General features: G+C 40.2%; 1 protein-coding gene across 1 annotated transcript in view; it reads left to right on the top strand.

The window, feature by feature from the left end:
- B4GALT6 (beta-1,4-galactosyltransferase 6) overlaps positions 1-20,800 on the top strand; it is a 71,778-nt gene that overhangs the window by 23,195 nt on the left and 27,783 nt on the right. Inside the window, exons 3-4 of the mRNA XM_004606042.2 lie at positions 5,751-5,864; positions 15,048-15,172. Of these exons, the coding sequence (XP_004606099.1) occupies positions 5,751-5,864; positions 15,048-15,172 (239 nt within the window). The remainder of the gene's footprint in view (positions 1-5,750; positions 5,865-15,047; positions 15,173-20,800) is intronic.

Raw genomic sequence — 20,800 nt, 5'->3', positions numbered from 1 at the left:
GGATCATTTAACTTTTAAAATTTTTTTTCAATTTTTCTAGTAACAATTTTTTAAAGAATTTTTTATTTTTTAATTTTTTAATAAGTCACCATGAGATACTGTTACAGACTTACAAACTTTCATGATTACGTTTCAGTTGGATCATTTTTAGTGGATTATTCATAACAAGCAATACAAAATAAATTGTTTCAGTTCTGCTATGGGGCAGGGTTTGGGGTTCAGAATGGAAACATTTGAAATGTGGTAGTGGGAAGGTGTAATGGTAGTGGCATTGGTGTTCTAATATTAAATGTAATAAATTATTGTGAACAATTTTATAGAAATAAAATAAAATTTAAAAAAAGATATTTAGCCTCTTTAGGTTGCTGCATTTATACGAGTGCTAAAAAAAATTTGTGCATAATCATGTTCTTTCATGGGAGTTCAGTAAGTAATATGTCAATGTTGAACTGATTAGGAGAACTGATTGCTTGGGCAAGATGACTTTTTTCCATAGAATTTTATGACAACAGAGGGGGTAAAAAAAGAGGAAATTCTCTTCTCCCATCACCTGCTCATAGTTTCAGTAGGATGAAACAGCTAACATACGCTTTCATTACTGTTTTATTCCCCTCAACCTTGGAAAAGTTTGCATGTTGTTCCAGTTCTGAGGTAAAACTGTTTTAGGAGATAGTCATTGTACCAGAAATTGGTTTGGTTGCAAGAGACTCTTGACTACAGTGATATAAATGAATGTTTCCTTTCATAAAAGAAGCTTGGATGACTGGCTGTTCTAGAGAGAATCTTCAACCACTTCCTATTTTCTGTTTTGTCACAGAACTTCATGGCCTAAGATGGATGTTGGGGCTATAGTGTTTGTATTTTCTCTTGGGTCAGTAAGAAGTGGGCAGGAACAAGTGTAGTGCCCTGTGGAAGCCTCTCCAGAAGACCCGTACATATTTCTGCTTATAGCTATGACTAGCTAATACCACTGGGAGTTAAAATCTTTACACCGTACATACTGGTGTTCTCAGTGAAACTGGGGCTCTGTTATTTAAGGAGAATGGGAACGAAGTTTTAACAGACAACTGACGTTCTACCATGTTCATTCATATTGAAGTTTATTATAGTTAGTATCTTAGTGGATTAGAGATATGACATTAAGACAAATTTCCTCTAATTGAGCCTTTTTGGGCTTTTGCAAGAGATGGTGAAACATAAGTATTCCCAATGCAATTGCTTATTTCTGCAAAGACTTGATAGAAATATAATCTGTCAAAAGGACAGCTTATGGCGAATAAGATGTTTAAGGAGCTAATTGAGCTCTCTGGGACAAGTACTGATTCACTTTAACACTTACATCTTTAAAGTTTGCATCATAAGAGGCAGAATAAATAGTCCAAGGGGTAGCAAATTGCCTTTCAGGCTCTACCTCAGTTCTATCCTTGGCACCACTATGCTTTCCACCAGGAGTGATACCTGAGCACAGAGGTGGAGTAAGCCTCGAGCATGAAACAATAAGAAGTTTTCATCCAAGAAAAATATTGTAACTGTGAGGTGATAGGTGTTAACTAAATTAGTTGTCATCATTTCCTAATGTGTCTTAATATAAATCTTTAAGTGGAATATATTTTATTTATTTTTTCAAAATTTTTAATTTTTTTCATTGGGTCACCTTGAGATACATAGTTACAAAGCTGTTCATGATCAGGTTTCAGCCATACAGTCCAACAACCATCCCTCCAAAATGTCCATTTTCTACCACCGATGACCCAGTTTCCCTCCAGCCACTCCCCTCCCCTTCACTTCAGCCTGCCTGTATGGCTCTATGGCGGGCACTTTCATTCTCTTCCTTCCCCTTTCCTCCTCTCCCCACCCTCTCCTGGGCACTGTGGTCTGCAACACCGAGACTGAGAGGTTACCACATTTGTTCCTTTACCTAATTTCAGCATGCAGTTCCTATCCAGAGTGATCATTTCCAGCTTTCTCTATGATTTCTGTCATTATGACAAAGATAATATTATTACTGTTAAGTAAAGCAATGTTATATGCTAATAAAATTAGTTTACAAAATTCAAAATTTTAACACTTAATTGCAACTAGTGATATGTATAGGCATCATACCCGACTTTCTGAAGCATCAAGTATAAGGTGATTATTCTCTCTCTTCTTTTGGGTGTTAAGGTTTGCAATGGAGATACTGGGTGGCTATCGTGTTCAATCTATAGTCTGCTTTCAACCCGCCTCTCCCATCCTGAGTGGATCCTTCACTACACTTTAGTTGGTGTTCCCTTCTCTATCTGAGCTGCCCTCTCCCCCAGCATGTGAGGTGGGGACAGTACGGGAGGTTAGGGGGGGTACCCTGGGGCCATTGGTGGAGGAGAATGGGCACTGGTGAAGGGATGGGTATTCGAGTGTTGTATAACTATAACACAGGCACGAAACTCTGTAACTGTACCCTCACGGTGACTCATTAACAACAAAAAATTTTTTTTAAAGTATAAGGTGATTAATTATATATGTATGTGTGTTTATATATATACATATTTTAATATACATATTATATTTTAAGTGAAGTGAAATAGTTTTATTTAAATTTTCTTAGAGAAATGTGAGGGGATATAAGGAGAGATACATGTTCATGAGAGAGCATAAAAAACAATGTTTTTTGGGAGACAGTTAATACGTTCTCTCAAAATTGTCTTGGGATACAAATTCCCTGCATACATAAAAGCTAATCTGGGTATTGTCACAACAGAAAAACCTTGGACTCTTGATGGTCCTTTATATTCTTATCATGGTTTTTAGATTCTCCTAGAGCATCTCCTGATAACTTTTTTTTTTTTAAAGAAATCACATCCTCTTAACCAGGTGCCTTAATCAAAGAGAATCAGTCAAATTAAGAAAACTAGATGTATTCAGTGAATAATTACTGAAGCAGATAACAAGGGCCACACAGTGTTGGTGGTTGATTAGAAATATTTCAGTGCATGTCTTATTTGATAGATGGAGGATTTGAGTTTCTCAGCTACTGCCAGACAGACATAGGAAGCTAGAGGTGAACAGACTATACTGCTCCTTAAGTTTCAAAACCAATTCTAAAACGTTCTTTTGTGTATAAAACAAAGCCACTGGTGCATCTCCTTGGGTCTTACTCTCCTTGTCTCTTAAGTGATAATGTCACTTTGAGTGATGCTGAGTGGAGTCTGGCCTGGCCATTCCCTTCTGTGTTGCCTTCACTTTGAGTGTGGTCTGGGAGGCTGGAGGAAGTCGGTGGGCTCAGAGTACACTGTGTTTGCATCCAATCATTAGATGAAATAATGTCTACATTTTACAGCAGTTGTGGTGTTTCAGTCTCAGCTACGTCTATTATGTACAACCTTTTAAAACTGCTCATCATTTTGAAAACAGTGGTTACACAGGATAGACCAAACCACTTTTGTAGAAATAATGATTTTGTGGCTTTATTACTGTGTAGTCTCTAACAGTTTAAATCAAGGTTATATTATTAGTTGAGAGGTGTTTATTTGCAGTATGTTTCTACTACGTTGTAGGTATTAGCTATTAGAAAACAGTTTGATTCTCAGTTGGAAGATATTCTTACTAGTGGCTGATTGATATATAATTCCTATGATCTTATTCTCTTTGGGTCTTCTTTTCCTTTTTCCTTAAGTGATAATGGCCATTGGGTGGCCTAAGAATCACTGGGCATAGGACTTAAGCAGTGTAGAGACATTTCCATAACCCTGATAATGGATCAGGGGCCAGTCATAATCATTAGTAATTATATGGCCAAAAATAACACATTTAACTGCAAAAGTTTATATTTAAAGGAAGTGCATATATTAAGATTGTATGGTTTTTTTTTTTTTTTTTTTTTTTTTTTTTTTTGCTTTTTGGGTCACACCTGGCGATGCACAGGGGTTACTCCTGGCTCTGCACTCAGGAATTACTCCTGGCGGTGCTCAGGGGAACATATGGGATGCTGGGAATCGAACCTGGGTTGGCCACGTGCAAGGCAAATGCCCTACCTGCTGTGCTATCACTCCAGTCCCTGTGTGTCTTTATTTTTTAAAAACTTAATTGAGCTTTCAAAGAAAGTGATGCACTAGCTCTTTTGTGAAAGTTTCAGTCATTTTAGCACCGAAATAAAAAGTGAAGAAATAATTGTCGGTTCTTCCAGGGGAGCTATGCTCGGTTTGTAGAAATGTCCAGAGAGCTTAAGATTTTTGTAAGTTGGATGTGAATTCATAGAATCACCGCATTCGGCTAGGAGAAGGCGCCTAAGCACTAATGGCGATAATGAATAAATAATGGAGAATGAGGAATAATTTAAACTTAACTACTTGACATTACAAAATTACTTCAAGAGTTTCATGAGAATGTTATTTGCCTTAGGAATATTTGCCTCAGGAATAGAGACAATGAGTCTTTGAGATACATAAAGGCAGTGAACTGCCAGGGTTATTTATCTTCTATTTCCAGCATGGGCAATTGTATAGTGTGTAGTATATGCTCACTCGTCTAGTACGGGACCCTCTAAATGGAGAAACATTTTTCTGAATAATATTTGAAATTTTATTTATATCTAGAATCACAGAGAGTTCCAGACTTACTGGTCTCCTTCCCCCTTTTTAAAAAAAAAAATTACTCAGCACCACTCCCTTTGAAAGCTACCTAGTTTAATTGGAGAAAAACAAAAGCTCCTCCCAATTGCACCGGAGGTGCCTACACAGCCCTGGTCAAGGCTCCCCTCATGAGTGGCCACTGTGGGGTGTGGCTTCCAGACTCAGAGCGTTATCCCTCAAAGGGACTGACATGTGATCTCTGGCTTCTGAGCTCGAAACTCCTCGGCTCTGACTGCCTTGAGTTGGGGTTTGGGGCTGAACACGCAGTCCCTCCAAGCTGAAGGGAGGGACTGTGCACAGGCCCAGGATTGTATGGGACACAGTCTCTGAGGCTTTGTTGAAATCTGTCAGAGGCACCTCCTCTGCTCCAGTCACGGTCATTTCCATCTGAACCGACCAGCATGAAGAGGTGGGAAAGGAAGAAGACGGAAACGACCTTGTGTCTTGGCCCGTACCATAGAACTAGTTTGTGGGGAGCGAGGATTCGAACCTCAGTATTTGATTTCGGTGCTCTCAGACAGTGCCTGCCCTATGCCATCTGACGTACACAAGGGGAGGATGGTACATCTAGAATGTAATAGCTGCAGGGTTCGGGGGATTGCAGTCCTATTCTCGGAAATGGGTCCCTTAGAGACTGAGTGAGGAGGGGCTGGATTACAAGTCAGTTTGAGTGGGTAAGTCACAGTGTTGGTGGTGGGGTGTTGGGGAAACTTGACTCCCTCCCTTCTGGACTTGAGGGTGCGAGAGCCATTGGACCATCGCAGTGTGACTGTCCGGGACCCCCTTGACTGTGCCCGCCCTCCATCCCATCTGGCTCAGCTGGCAGAGGCATGGGAGCAGGTGTCTCGGACCATCCTGAGCCCCGCTCTGTGTTTCTGCGTGGACCAGGCCTGGCTGCTCTCTGGATTTGCCCAGGCTTCCCCGGGGAAATCATGCTGAGAGGCCCATTCTGGCAGCAGTCAGGGGCGAATTGAGAGTTTCCAGCAGCTGTGTTTTGCTTCTTGTTCTTTATAGATAATTGCTTTTAAGTGTTTTTGTAGATTTTGTATTGTAGGCCTTCTTCTGGTGACGCTGACATATTTCATACTGGGAACAAAGCAAAAGGCAATTTTTTGTTTGTAACTTTTCTTCTCTCTCTCCAAGATTATCCTGAAGGCAATAATTCAAGTGATTATCTTGTTCAAACAACAACATATCTTCCAGAAAACTTCACCTATTCACCATACCTCCCCTGCCCAGAAAAACTGCCTTACATGCGTAAGTGTCATCTAATTTTGACTTAACCGCTTGCTTGTATTATAAAAATAGTGAAAGTCACACTAGGCTCAGATCATTATTGTTGGTGCTAATGTGCATATTATGCAGTATGTTAATTGACATATTTTGGCGGGGGAGTAAGGGTTGAAAAGCATCTTTTTTGGGAAGGGGATTGATTGAAAAGCTGAGGAAAAGCTTACCAGAAATAACTGTTGCTGTGAATTTAATGTGTATTCTTATGGTTTTAAAATTATTGCTTCTGTTAATATTATTTTGGGGAGTTGCTAAGGATTGAATGCAGGGCTTCACACATGACAAGCATGTGCTATATCTCAGAATGACGTTCCTCTCCCCTAAACTTATTTTTTACAGGTAGGTGGAAAAATCAGATGTTTCAGAATTATAAGGGGTTTGAAACTTTTTTTTTTATCAGTGGTCTTAAAATTACATTATATTATAGTACTTGTTTTGGAAAACTATTTTGGAAAACTATCAGTAAATTTTAAAAAAAAGCTATAAAAACTATGTTTTGGAAAACTATTAGTAAATTTAAAAAGAACTGTAAAAACTATGTTTTGTAAAACTATCCTTGGTGATACGTACAGATTTATTTCTCTTAAGTGTTGTGTAGTGTCTTTGAATAAATGTGCCACATTTTACTTGGCTTCATTCTTAAAAAAACTGTTTGGCATTTAGATGGTTCTTGCTTCCTTATTCTCTCGAGCAGTGCTATAGGAGCAGCCTGGTGTGGGATTCCACGTGCATCTGTACGTCTGGGCTTGAGGGTTCATACCTAGAACTGGAATTGCTGGCTCGGCTGGCTTGGTGGACGCCAGGCAGCTGTTTCATTTTATATCGCCAGCAGCAAAGTATGAATGTACTTCTTTCACACTGAGAGACTTAAATTTTTTTTGGCTAATCTTACAGATAAGTTTATGACAAAGAGAGCTCTCATTTCAGTTTTCACATTCCTCATTGAGAGTAGGTTTGAGTAGCTTTCTGTGTGTCTATACGTAGTTTTGAGTTTCTTCTCTTGTGACTTGCTCAGTCATCTGCTTTATTAGTCCTTCATTGGTTAGTTAGACTTTTATATTGATCAGTGGGAGTTCTTTATGTGATTTCCAGCAGTGACTGCTTGTTGCCTATTGTATGGGGTAATATTTTTCCACAGTCCCTTGGCTTGTCTTTTCATTTGGTTTATTGAGTCTTCCATTTAATGGAAATTTGAAGTTATGGCATTTTCAGGTGTACTTAACATTACATTTAAGGATATTTCTTTTCTTTCTTTTTTTTTTTTTTTAAGAAAGCTTTCCAGGGACAGAGAGATGACTCAAAGAGTTGTATGCACATATTTTGCAGATCGAGCTCATGTTTATTCCCTAATACCAGGAAATTTCTTCAGCATCACTGGGCTCCCGCACTCCAGAGAGTCAAAGCTTTTCTAATTCCATAAACATACAAATACTTTAAAATTTTTTTCTAATAATTTTGCATTTTTTTTTTTTCATTTTGGGTCACACCCGGCAATGCACAGGGGTTACTCCTGGCTCATACACTCAGGAATTACTCCTGGCAGTTCTCAGGGGACCATATGGGACGCTGGGAATTGAACCCGGATTGGCCATCTGCAAGGCAAACACCCTACCCTACCTACTGTGCTATCTCTGCAGCCCTGCAATGTTATTTTTAACTCTTGTGTGTATGAGATGGAGCTCAGGATACTGTATTTTAAGTTTTCATTCCCCCAAATCATAAAAATAATGTTGTATTGAAAAAAAATCTTGGGTTCTGGAGGTAGTGCAATTCTTTTTTGTTCATTTGTTTTTGTTTTGGGGGCACACCCAGTGATACTCCTGGCTCTGCAATCAGGAATCACTCCTGGCAGGCTCGGGACCACATGGGATGCTGAAGCTTGAACCCAGGTCAGTTGTGTGAAAGGCAAGTGCCCTACAGCTGCACTACCTCTCTGGGCCCTGAATCCTCATTTCTAATAAGTTCCTGAGCACTGTTGATGCTGGGGTCCTTGAGTCAGATTTTAAAACCTCACTGATCTAAAGGAGTAGGTCTCATCCCTAATGACAAATGGCTTGAAAATGTTCTATAATTTGGGGGGCACAACCTATAAATTTTATTATTCTGACCTGGGGCCTGGAAATAGCTATAAAAAAATTACCAGTGATTTAAATCTTGCTATCTTCTTAACTGTTCCATTCTAGAGAATGAAGCTGTGATTTCTGGAGTTATCTTTTTTTGTCATTACTTTGTTATTACAGCCTTGACTTTCTAAAAATGAACATTTTTGTCTGGGTAGTACTGATACCACTGAGTAATGTTCCATTGAAATATTGATTACATTAATTTAATTTTCATAATTTGTATATTCAGGGTTTATAGTTTGAGGAACTCTTTCTATTCTTGGCTTAATTGTCATTTAGTTAATTAGAGCTTTATGAGTACTGATTAAACTGTTTAAGAGCAGCTGCCTGCCAGCCTTCACGCTGCCACTCATCTCCTTCTGTCCTATAACCTGTTGGTTTCGCTGCCCGGGGGCTTGACACGGGGCGTGGCTGTTACTCATGCCACTTCACTGCGTGTCTTGGTGCTTCTCTCTGCCTCTCTCCGCTTCCCTCAGCCACACACGCTTCCACAGCAGAGTCCCACTGGCTTGGCTCGTGCCCTTTTCACATCAGACCTTCCCACGGGCTGTTGGCTTTCAGTTCAGCGCCAGTCCTTCATTGATGTAGCTGCGCCTGGGCTGGCAGGGTTGTGAGGAGGAAATGTGATCTGATAACTCCTTAGAGTGGAACCTTGGGAACAGGCAGCCTGGGACACTTCTTCCAAGGGCCCTGGCCTCAGCCCTCCACAAGAGCCCTTTCTCCAGCACTGTGGCCTCTGTAAAATGGAGCCTCAGTTTACCTATCTGGGAACATCAAGATTAAAGGATCAGTGTTGGATTGATGTGAGGAGACAGTGAAGCACAGTGCTTTAGCTATGATGGATTTATTTCTCCTTTTACTTTTTGGGGTGCCGGGAGCCTCATTCATGTGAAGGATGTGCTCTGCTTTTGAGCTGTCCTATGCTTGGTCCTATGCTTGGTAGATATTATTTTCATATTTTCTCCTCCTCATTTACTTGAATGATAGAATCAGGCTTTGTAGTGCTTAAGGGAATGAGAAACCCAGGAGAACTATGTGGCATTAAGGAATATTGGACTTAACTGTGTACCCTTCATTTTTTGTTTTTGATTGGCAAAATTATTTTTCATCAAGGTTAGAGAATATCCTAGTAAAATACATAAATGTAAAATCTTGTAATATTATACAAAATAATTGAACATGATACCACCTCAAATAGTAAAGAAAATCTATGGAAGAATGAGCTCTACTTCTTAGACTAAGATCTCTCATTAAGTTTGAATGGTATTTAATTTTCCTATAATGGCCAAAGGTGAATTTGAAGCTAAAATTTGATGTGATTATCAATGTTTGTAGTTCCTTTTTGATTTTTTCAAGTGTGTCAGTAGGATTATTGGTACATTTTACCATAAGGAGAGACTTTGAACTTGTCCAGTTGGAATTTAGATAAAATTGATTTTGTCAATATTTTATATTCAATCAGTTATCCTATGTAGTCTATTTCAATGTGTGTTATTATATTCACAATGTGTGAATATTTTATTGTTGCCATTAGTACAAAAAACCAGTATTTTAGCTTATTAAATTTATGTGAGACTTTCTTTGCTAACAAAGTAAAATAGAAATTTTACTTTATTGAGAGTTAGTGATGTCTTGATTTTTCCAGGATGGAAAATATCAGTTGTGCAATTTGCATTAAAATAGTTTTTTCTACTTTAAAAATCCTTATTCAAATAGGATACATGTGCAGTAAATTTTATATAGTCCATCCTTGATGCTTGCTGAATAGTTTTTTTTTTTAAATGGTATAATCCTGGCCATTTCTATAGTTTTTAATTTCACGAACATAGCCAGAACAATATGGGCTTTTTTTGAGATAAGTTTAAATTAGATGGAAATAAGCAAAGAGGGAAAAGATAAACAGATAAAATGCGAAGAAGTTACAAGCTTATTGTACAAATCATCATGCTTGTATTTATTGTTAAAAAGAGAGCTGGGTGCCATTTTACAGGATTAGACGCATCTTGAGCACTGACTGAATTGAACCCTGTTTTGTTCACAGGGAGAGGAGAAACCAAGCTGACTTGAATTCTCTGTGCCAGCAAATTCCCGGTATCTGCCCTGGCAGAGAAAGGCAGGCACTAACTGCTATGAGATTGTTAGGTGACAGAAACTGACGTGTGTGGGTCATAGTTGGATCTGAGGGAGGCTTGAGAGACGGGCACAGCGGAGCTCGATCTCCCACGATGGGCCAGTAGGTTCTCGAGGGAGCAGTGTCAGAACATGAGAGAAAGGCTCTATATGTGTTGCGGGAACAGAGTAGTCCCATGTGATGGCGTGGCAGGGTTCTGGGACATGAGGCTCGACAGGCAGAGAACTGACCAGCATGCGGGCTCCGTATTATTGTTTCCATTCGCCAGATTCAGAGGCCTTCCTCACCGCCTCGGTGAACTTGCTTCCTGCTTACAGGTGTGTGATCAGCTGAACAACCTAGGAAGTCTGTACCTGCAAATTCTCGGTGTCTGCAGTGGCAGGTGCAGAGTTCGCTGACTCCCCTTTTGTCCATTAGAAAGTGTTCAAAAAGAACAGAGATCTTGAGCTTTTAAGCAAAGGGTTGATCTTTGGGGCCCTGTGGTCATTTCTCTAAAGTGGGAGTAGATTGTTCTCGAAAGATCTAGGTGACAGACAAACCATAATTAGTTCTTTGGGGACATTTATCTGCATTAGGTAAATCAGGGTGCTGCAGAAAGATCACTCTGATGAGAAGCTAGAAAAGGGGAAATACCAGAGAGGAAAATTAGTGCAGTGCTTACTGCAGGGACCCCAGAGATATGACCAGAGCATGTGTCAGAGGGTGTTGGGGGAGAGGAGAGGAGCCCGTATGTCCAGAGATGGTGCAGGACCAGAGTTAATTTCCCGTTTCTTGGCTTGAGGACCATACACCGAAGCAAGTAAAGTAGGATAAACATGGGGACGTTGACGAATTCCATGTTGGGCCTGTTTTGTTTAAAGCTCAGGAGATTCATCTGGGTCTGAATTTTATCCGAGAGATCTGGGCAGGAGATGAGAGGAAGCAAGACTGGAAGAAACCTGTGCGTGGGCCCCTGGGGAACATCAGCCTTCCGGGGTGAGGAAGAAGGGAAAACAGGGACAGAGCAGAGTCAGAGAGGGGATCGCAGGGGACAGCAAGGGAAGATTTCCTAGGAGTGTTCGGTTGATCACATACCTCGGAGGAAGCAAGTTGGATGAGGCAGTGAGGAAGGCCTCTGAACTTGGCTAATGGAAATTTAGCAGGAGCCACCATAAGCACAGTTGGAGCATTTTTGTGGGCTTTGGATCCCCCCATGGAGGACTGCCCAGGCTCTGCTGGGAGAACATTGTGGTGCTGGGGACTGGGCTGGAGTCAGCAGCGTGCAAGGCGAGAATCTTAACCCCTGTGCTTTCTCTGCTCCCATAAGCACAGTTTAGTGGCCGGGAAGGCAGAGAATATACATTTTTAGAGTGACTCATAAAAACTAGCTGTTCTTTTTTTTTTTTTTTTTTTTTTTGCTTTTTGGGTCACACCCTGTGATGACCAGGGGTTATTCCTGGCTCTGCACTCAGGAATTACTCCTGGCGGTGCTCGGGGGACCATATAGGATGCTGGGAATCGAACCCGGGTCGGCTGCGTGCAAAGCAAATGCCCTACCCGCTGTGCTATCGCTCCAGCCCCTAGTTGCTCTTTTTTAACTTACACATTTTATTTTAGTGTATTCACCTGGGGTTTTGGGCATGGGGGCGCTCCCAAGCAATACTCAGGAACCCAGGGGCCGCTCCCAGTCGTTCAGTGCAAGGGCCCCAAGGATGTGGATTATGACTTTAAAGGAGAGTGTCAGTTTATTAATCGTCAGGGACTAGGGAAACAGTTGGGAGAGAGGTGATGAAAAGGTGTGATGCCCCAGGGTGGATTCGCAAGGCATTTCAAAGACTATTAGGTGAAGGTTATACGGGAGGCTTTCAAGCTGGAGGGAACCTTGAGGAAGGAGAAAGGCCCTTGGATGTGTACTGGGAACTGCGCAGTACGGGCAGGAGAGGAGACAAGACTTGAGTTGTATTTTGGCTGGTGTCCTAGGTCACCTGCGTGCGGGGTATCTTTGCAGAAATGACCTCAAGGAATATTTTTGACCCTGTTGGAGCCAAGGGGTAAATGCAAATAGGAAGGACACAGGGAGGAGGGTGAGGCCAGGCTGTCCTTGGCCGGCTTGTCCTTCCCTGCTCCTGCCCCACCTGGATGTGTGCCTGCATGTGACTACACCACTTGGTGTTCGGAATTTTGGAGTTGGTCACTTCAAGAATATTCGAGTAAGAAGTCATTTACATGAGAAGAGGTTATAAAATTCCAGAACACAAGAAACCTAAGGCAAGTCTTGGAAATGTGCAGCGTCCAGTATTGGCTTCCTAGGGGCCAGCAGGTGTGGGGCAGATGCCTGAGGTTGGTCAGGGATATGCCCTTGGTCATTAAAATAGTATTTGGGTATCAATGCACCTGAAGGGCTATTTCTTTCTTGGTGGGGGGGGGGGGCGGGGAGATTGTGGAGGAGGGGAAACCCACACCAGTGGTGTTCAGGGGCTCTTCATGGTTCCGTGCTCAGGGGACCGTATGTAGTGTCTGGGTCAACCAAAGCAGTTTCAAGTAAGGTTGATTCCTAATCTCCTATTACTATCTCTGATTCTGAAGGGTTGTTTCTACCGAAAATTCAGGTCTTTCTGCCCATTTAGAACTCTGAGGGTAAAACAACAGCGCAAGCCAGAGCACCAGAATTGGGATTTAGATTAAAAAAAAAAAAAAGATGTGGGTCTCAAACTGATTGAAGCTATTTTCAACTGGGAATTTATAGAAAATTTCTGGCTAGAGATTCTATATGCTTTAAATGTTACTTGAAATGAAATAAAAATATAAATATAAGTAATCTCTAAGTATTGGGCATTATTTTAAGGTATATTTACATATACACATTTGCGTGTATATATGTGGTTTGGGGGCCACACCTTGAGTTTCTATTGCAGACAGTTTGGAAGTCACATTTGCTCTAATTGCTCCGTCTTGTGTTGCCTTTTGATTGCCCTCTTAGAAACATACCCATTTCCCTTTTCTTCCGATATACAGGGTCTTATCCTTAATCCCACCCCGGCCCACCCCTGTAGTCAGTGTTTGCTTTTCTTCCTTCCGCTCCATAACGCCTTGATGTCTCCCTCTCACCTCTCCCTTTTCCCTTCACCAAATGATGATGCTGTTCATGTCCCTGGACACTCGGTCATCTTTGACTTGCAGCCAGCATGAGGCCTTCGGAGCAGAGCTATAAACACAGGGATGTGGCTAAGGGACCACGTGGATGGGGGAGAGGCAGTCTGGAGAGAGGCCAACTTGAGGTGCCTGGGGCCTTGGGAATAGTAAGTGATAGACCCAGGAGATCTGGCCATTGAGGTGAGAGATACAAGGACTGTCTCTTTGCCTGCATATGAACATTAAACTGCAAATGACACTAGAGAAAACTGCTGGAATAATGATTACAGTTGTTGAAGCAGTAAAGCTGGAAAAAGCTAAAAAAGTATCCGGTTTAGCGATGCATAAGGAATACTAACTTCAGTTATATGAAGTGCTTATTATTTAGCCTAATTACTATCATTTTAGTAATCATGTATAGCCTTAAGTGCATCAATTTTGTGTGAGTTTTATTTCATTCCAGTGCTCGGTTTGATTTCTTAGAGCAGAGGCATGATTGGGCGTACTAATCCGTTTTACGTTTGATCTGCCCTTTCTGTGTAAGTTTATAGGTCACTCTCTTGATAAATCGAAATTTTCTTAGATTGACAGCTACTTCACATATCTTGTCATACAAAGGGATGATATTTGGTTATAAAAGATTGTAAACATTGTCAGCTCAATAGGCAGACATTGGAACATTGCAGATTTATTTCTCCCTAAGTTACTTGATGAAAACTTATAGACATTTGCATTTCAAATGCTTCACTCTAGCTTCTGTCTTAGTGGAAAGAGACTCATGTTTCTGCCTAGTTAGAAGAGAGGGATGGGGGGAGAGGTGGCTGCGGAGAACTCCACTCCGGCATGTTGGACAGTGAGACTTTAGGGGTGCTTGAGAGGAAATAAATACATGGACAGTTGATGCCAGAATATGTGAAATGCAAAACCTCAATATTTGCTATTTTTAATTTTACGAGATGATAATTTAGAATGGATTTAGTTCATTTCTTGGTTCTATTCTTGATTAAGTTATTGGAAGTGTTTTTTCATCCAAGATTTATTTGTATTTCTGTGGCATAAGAAAAACTGTTAATGACACCTTTAGTAATATATATTTATTTAGAGAGAGAGTGCCTAATAGAGGTCTTTGGTATTGCAATTCTGCACGTCAAGGAATAATTCAGAATAAATTATTCGACTGTATCTTCAAATTCTCTCAAAGGTTTGTCATCAACAATGGGTGGCGTTTATAGCACGTGATTGGCATTAAAATTGACTTATCCCTATATATTGTTTCTTCTTTCAGACAGAACCGTGTTGGGAGGTGGGCGGTATTACCCTATCCTTTAGCAATTGAGAAATCTGAGCCTTAGAGATGATAAATCATTTTTTCACAAGAAAAGTATAGACTTTAGCTCTGAGTCTAACGAACTACTTAATACCTCTTATATATCCTATTATTATGTCCCCTTTGTTGATTATGTTGAAATTTAAAGTTTGAAAACACCTGAATGATTGTTTAATTACACTGGTATGCAAAATTATAATAATGTACAAACATTTCCCAACAAATATTAAAGTACTCAGCATATTGAATACACAATGTTTAGATGATTTGATTTTCTTAACTAGCCAGCCAGGTAATTATTCACCCAAACCAAAAGTGAAGGGGATAGTATTAAGAATTGTGTGATGAAAGTTGATGTGTGGTCCTGAAAACTGAGTTATGCCATCAGCTAATTAATTATTACTATCTTTATCTTTAAAGCAAATGTATAACAGTTCTTGGCATTTCTGATCTTTTAGGGGGATTCCTCAATGTCAATGTAAGTGAAGTCAGTTTTGATGAAATTCATCAACTCTTCTCCAAGGATTTAGATATTGAACCAGGAGGACACTGGAGGCCTAAAGACTGTAAACCTCGGTGGAAGGTGAGGACAGTTTTCCCTGAGCAATGTCACCGTCACTGTGCACTTGAGGGGAAGTATGCTTAATTCTGTAGATGTGGTGAAATAGCTGTAAGTCTTGATAAATCTGAAACAAACATTTTTTGGTGACACATCAAATCTCAAGTGTGATTTAAGAGACCAGGAGATAGCGCAAAGGACTGGAGTACCCCTGAGCAGGCCTTGGTGGGTCTTAGGCACCACTTGGGAACACTACTTGGGAGCACCACTTGGGAGCACCACTTGGGAGCACCGTGGGGAGCACTACTTGGGAGCACCACTTGGGAGCACCGTCTCCCCGAGTAGGATTCAGTAACGTTACTTGTAAAGACTGTAGCTGTGTCTCTGCACATACAGCACACGCACAATATATGTTCATATGTTTGGTTTCCTGGAGATCCTGATGATAATTGAGCTCACCTGGGGTTGGCCTACAAACAGATTTTTCTCCTTTGTTGTTTGGAAGAGACACTATACTTTCTCTGCCTCCCGCAGCTGCTCTGTCTGATTACTGACGGCTGGCCTGCAGGCAAAGCCCCACCAAATCCTAGGACATAAGATATTTATACACTAATTTCAGCTGTGTTCAAAAGTAATTTTCAAATTCTGTTCCTCAAAATCTCAGAAATCTAAAGAGAATACTCAGACGTTGCAGTTGGACACAAAAAAGGAACATTTTAGGATCCTTATCCCTTTATTATTTTTTTCCCACATGTGTTAGGTAGCTCTTTCTAATGATAAAATTACATTTTTTTCCTGAAGATTCTTAATTTTTTTTTTAAGACTGCAAGGAGATGTGCCCACCTGTGTTGCTTTTGGAACTGGAAAACCATGGTTTAGATCAGACTAGCTCTCTGTCGTATTTTAGTCGAATATGTCATTGCCGTAATCCAAGTGAAACCTACAAATGATCAAATCAAATGTTTGGGCCTCAAGGATTATGATGTAACATTAATCTAGTAATTTTTTAAAATTAATTTTTTAAATGTTAATATTTTACTAAAGTATTTGTACTTTGGTAACTTCCCCCCAGAAAAAAAATTTTCCTGGGAAGGAAAGTTATATGCTACTAAACTTGTGTTTAAAGTCCTCTGACTGATTGGTCTTAAACTTCTGTTGGATGGTCTTAAACTTCTGTTGGATGAACTTCTTCTTATTTATATTTGCATTTCTAATGCAGAACATTATTTTGTGTGAAATAAGCCGGAAGTCCAGTTTTATTGAATTTAGTTTGTGAGACAAATGCCTTTTAGGATTTATTAAAAATTATTTTAAAAATGAACTGGAGCGATAGCACAATAGGTAGGTCGTTTGCCTTGCATGCGGCCGGCCCCGGGTTCAATTCTTCTGTCCCTCTTGGAGAACCAGCCAAGCTACCAAGAGTATCCAGCCCGCACGGCAGAGCCTGGCAAGCTACCCATGGCGTATTCAATATGCCAAAAACAGTAACAAGTTTCACAATGGAGGCATTACTGGTGCCTGCTCGAGCAAATTGATGGACAACAGGACGACAGTGCTACAGTGCTATTTTAAAACGGGTGGAGAGAGGTGAGAGGTCTAATGTCAGTTCTTTGCTGTAGGCCAGGATTCCTGCTGCCACACCTCCCAGTACCACCTGAACTCACCTTGAGTAATGCCCCCAAGACGACAAGAAGATATTTATTTTAAAATGTTTTGATTTTTGCCTCAAACACATTATAAGGATATTAAATGGATTCTAGCAGTTTGGAGAGTTGTTGGGACCCAGTCAACAGTGCTTAAGGAGATACTCTCTTTTGTTGTTGTTATTTGGGGAGGGCCACACCAGCGGTGCTCAGGTCTTAATTCTTGCTTTGTGCTCAGGGATCACTCCTGGTGGTGCTCAGGGAACCATAGTGGGTGCCAGCAGTTAAACCTGGGTCAGCCATGCTCAGGGGAAGCTCCCTACCCAATTTACTATTGCTTCGACCCCTGTTCGGATCTATTCTTGGCTCTCTGCTTAGGAGTGGTATCTGGCTCTATTCGGGGAATCATATTTGGGGCCGGGGATGGAGCAGGGGTCTGCTGCATGCAGGGAAAGACTTTACCCCTCGTACTGTCTTTCTGGCCCCACTGGTACAGTTTTTTTTTTAAATGTGTCATTTATAATATTCTTACTCCATTTCTCAGAGGAGATGTAGTTAATAAATTTATATTTTATTATTTATTTCCACACATTTATCTTTAAAGTGCTGTCCAGTTATAATTCCAAAAATATCCTAGGAAAATTATTTTTTCTTTGTTTTGGTGATGGTGTATATGTTGAATCTAAAGAAGAAAATTCATGCTCAATTCTAAAAGCTTTGAAATGGCGTTTCCCCTTCGTTTTAATTAAAGTAACATTTATTGTATTATATAAGTTTCAGGTACACAACCATATAAATCAAAATTATGTTTGTTTTCTTCATTCGTTTGTTGATCTACCATATATGGGTGAAATCATGTGGTATTTGTCTTTGACTTATTTTACTTAGAATATTACCATTTTGTTCCATACATGATGTTGCAAATAATAGATTTTTTTTAAAAAAATCTTTTTAAATAGCAGAGTAGTATCCCATTGTCATTACTAATTTTATTATACTGTGGGGAAAATGTGTCTTCTTTTTTTTTTTAAAACAAATTGAAGGTTTGTGGCAGCCTGCTTGATGATGTCATTTGTCTGGCTCCATTATTTGAATAGCTCAGATGATGATTAGCGGTTTTTTTTTTTCTCTTTAGCAATAGAGCATTTATTTTTTCTTTTTGGGTCACACCCGGCAATGCCCAGGGGTTACTCCTGGCTCTGCACGCAGGAATTACTCCTGGCAGTGCTCAGGGGACCATATGGGATGCTGGGAATCGAATCCAGGTTAGTCATGTGCAAGACAAATGCCCTACCTGCTGTGCTATCGCTCCAGCTCCAATAGAGTATTTTTATTTATTTTTGTTTTGGAGTCATACCCAGTGCTGCTCAAGGATCACTTCTGGCAGTACCAGGGATCAAACCAGGGTTAACTGCATGCAAGGCAAGTGCCTAAATAACTCCTGTACTGTATCTCTGGTCCAGTAAAGTATTTTTAAATGGAATTATGTTCATTGTTATTTTTGACAATGCTATTGCACACTGAATACATTATACTTTAGTGTGATTGAAATTTTAATTAAAATTAAATTCAACCCTAGGAAACCAAAATGTTGTGGCTTTGTTGCGACGTTTGCTTTCCTGCTTTAGTGTGGAGTGGATGTGCTTTGTCGGAGAGGGGCCTGTCTTCATCTGGAGTGAGTGACTGTGGGTTGGAAAATCTGAGTATTAGCCTTTTTTTGTGTGGTCTGTATCAGACAATAGATTTAGAGAGTTAGTTTTCTTTTTCTCATTTTCCAGTAGAAACACATCCGTAAATATATCATACGTCAAATATATAGTACTTGGATTTTAGCAAGATGCTTTAGCTCCATGCTTATAGTAGGTAGTAGTGTGGGAAGTGGAGTTCCTAGGAGTAATCTGATTCTGGCATCTCAGTAAATTGCTTTGTGTATCTGAGGACTGTAGAGTAACCCAGATCAAACCCTGGGCCTCACGGTTGTACGTATTTGAGTTTTTCAAAGTTAAAAAGTACCAGTCAGTTGAATTAATGACCAATGAATCAAGTTAGATCCAAAACTATTAATTCCACAAAAATTCCTAGATAGTTTGACTTTGAACTAATCCATATCAGGGTAATCTCTCAGTTCCAAACTGTGGACTTGAAGGTAGGAGAGGAATTTTGGAGATAATTCAGAGATAATATTTAATTTTTTTTTTGCTTTTTTGGGTCACACCCAGCAATGCTCAGGGGTTACTCCTGGCTTTGCACTCAGGAATTACTCCTGGTAGTGCTTGGGGGACCATATGGGATGCCGGGGATTGAACCCGGGTCGGCCGCATGCAAGGCAAATGCCCTACCCGCTGTGCTACCGCTCCGGCCCCAATATTTAATTAATTTAATAATCTCTCTCCACCCTTTTTTTTTCCTGTTTATATTCTAATAATGTCTCATTTTAATTTTGGAGCAGAACTGAAAACAGGAGAAAGGAGAAATAACTAGATCTATTTTAAACATCTCCCAACTTGATCCTTCAGACCAGGGTTTTTTTTGGGGGGAGGGAGTCGGTCGGGGGAGGCTATTTCTTCAGTGCTGAAGATCAAACTCAAGGCCTCACAGCTTTATGTATTTGGGATTTCAAAGTTAAAAAGTGCCAGTCAGATGAATTAATGGCCAATTTATCAAGCTAGATCCAAAGCTAGTAATTTCACAAAAATTCCTAGATATTTTTGAACATTGCAGATTTAAGTAGAAGGTGTAGCACAGCTGGGATGCCTTACTAGAAGGCAGATTTATTTCTAAAAAGAAGGGTGGGAGAGAAAGATGGTGATGCTTTTTATTACAAGTGAAATTGCTGGGCTAGAGAGATAGGACAGCAGGCTAGTTGCTTATTTTCCGTGCAGCCAATCCCAGTTAGAGATCAGCACCACATATGGTTCCCCCAAAACTTTCAACCAGGAATCATCAATCATCCCTGAGCACAGAGCTAGAAGTAAGCCCTAAGGAACACTGGGTATGGCGCACACTCCTCCTCCTTAAATGTGAATTTTCTAGGCCAGAGTAATAACTCAAGGGCTGAGTGCATACTTTGCATGCAGTACGCTCAGGTTTGATGACTGACATTATGTGGTATCCCCAAGACCTGTGAAGAGTTGGCAGCTCCCTAAACACTGAGCTAGGAGTAGACTCTGGGCACCACAGGATGTAGCCCCAAAACAAAATAAAGATCTTTGAACTCAGTCTTCAGACGTTCCAATTTTAGTGGGAAGGGACAGAACCTGCTTTAATTTTTATTGATTGATTAATTTTGGCTATTTGGGTCACATGTGTTGATGCTCAGGAATTACTCCTGGTTCTACACTCAGTAATTACTCCTGGCAGTGCCCTGGGGATCATATGGGATGCCGGGGATTGGACCTGGTGTTTGAAAGTATGTTAATGGCTTAATAGGGGATATAATTTATAAAATTTGGGCACATATAAGAAGGAATGTACATCTTATATGAAAACAAAGGCTACTAAGCCTCAAAATAAATTGTCACAGAACATTGACACCTTTTTCTAGACAATGAAATATAAACTATTCAGAATCTTTCCATAGTTAAAAAAGGGATATACTAAGTGAAATGTTAAGGGTCTCCTTAGCTTTATTTAATATAAACTTTGCTTTGAGATCTTTGATAAATGGCTTATTAGAATGTGGACATTTGTTTGCTGTTAAAAATAACAGTTTAGCTTAATTTCAGCTAAATAGCTTAACTAAAATTTGCCAGGGCACTAATGATCTACTTCTCTTACACATTCTCAGTTTCCTTATAAAATTAAAAAACAACTTAATATTCTCTTCACTGAAGGAATTTCTGTACTAGGGGCCAAGGCTTTGCCTTTGTTTATTCTTACATATTTAGTTCATCAATCTGCTTAATTGTATTTGATTAATATGAGCTCTTTAAACTGTGCAGCTATCAAGCGACTTCTTCGCATAAGTGTATATAATTCACCTTAACTGCTCTCAGAGTACATCTACATT

The sequence above is a fragment of the Sorex araneus genome, chromosome 2 (genome assembly GCF_027595985.1).
Source record: "Sorex araneus isolate mSorAra2 chromosome 2, mSorAra2.pri, whole genome shotgun sequence".
NCBI classification, from domain to species: Eukaryota; Metazoa; Chordata; class Mammalia; order Eulipotyphla; family Soricidae; genus Sorex; species Sorex araneus.
The sequence above is the reverse complement of the archived record's forward strand: the minus strand, read 5'-3'. Positions and strand labels throughout refer to the sequence as shown.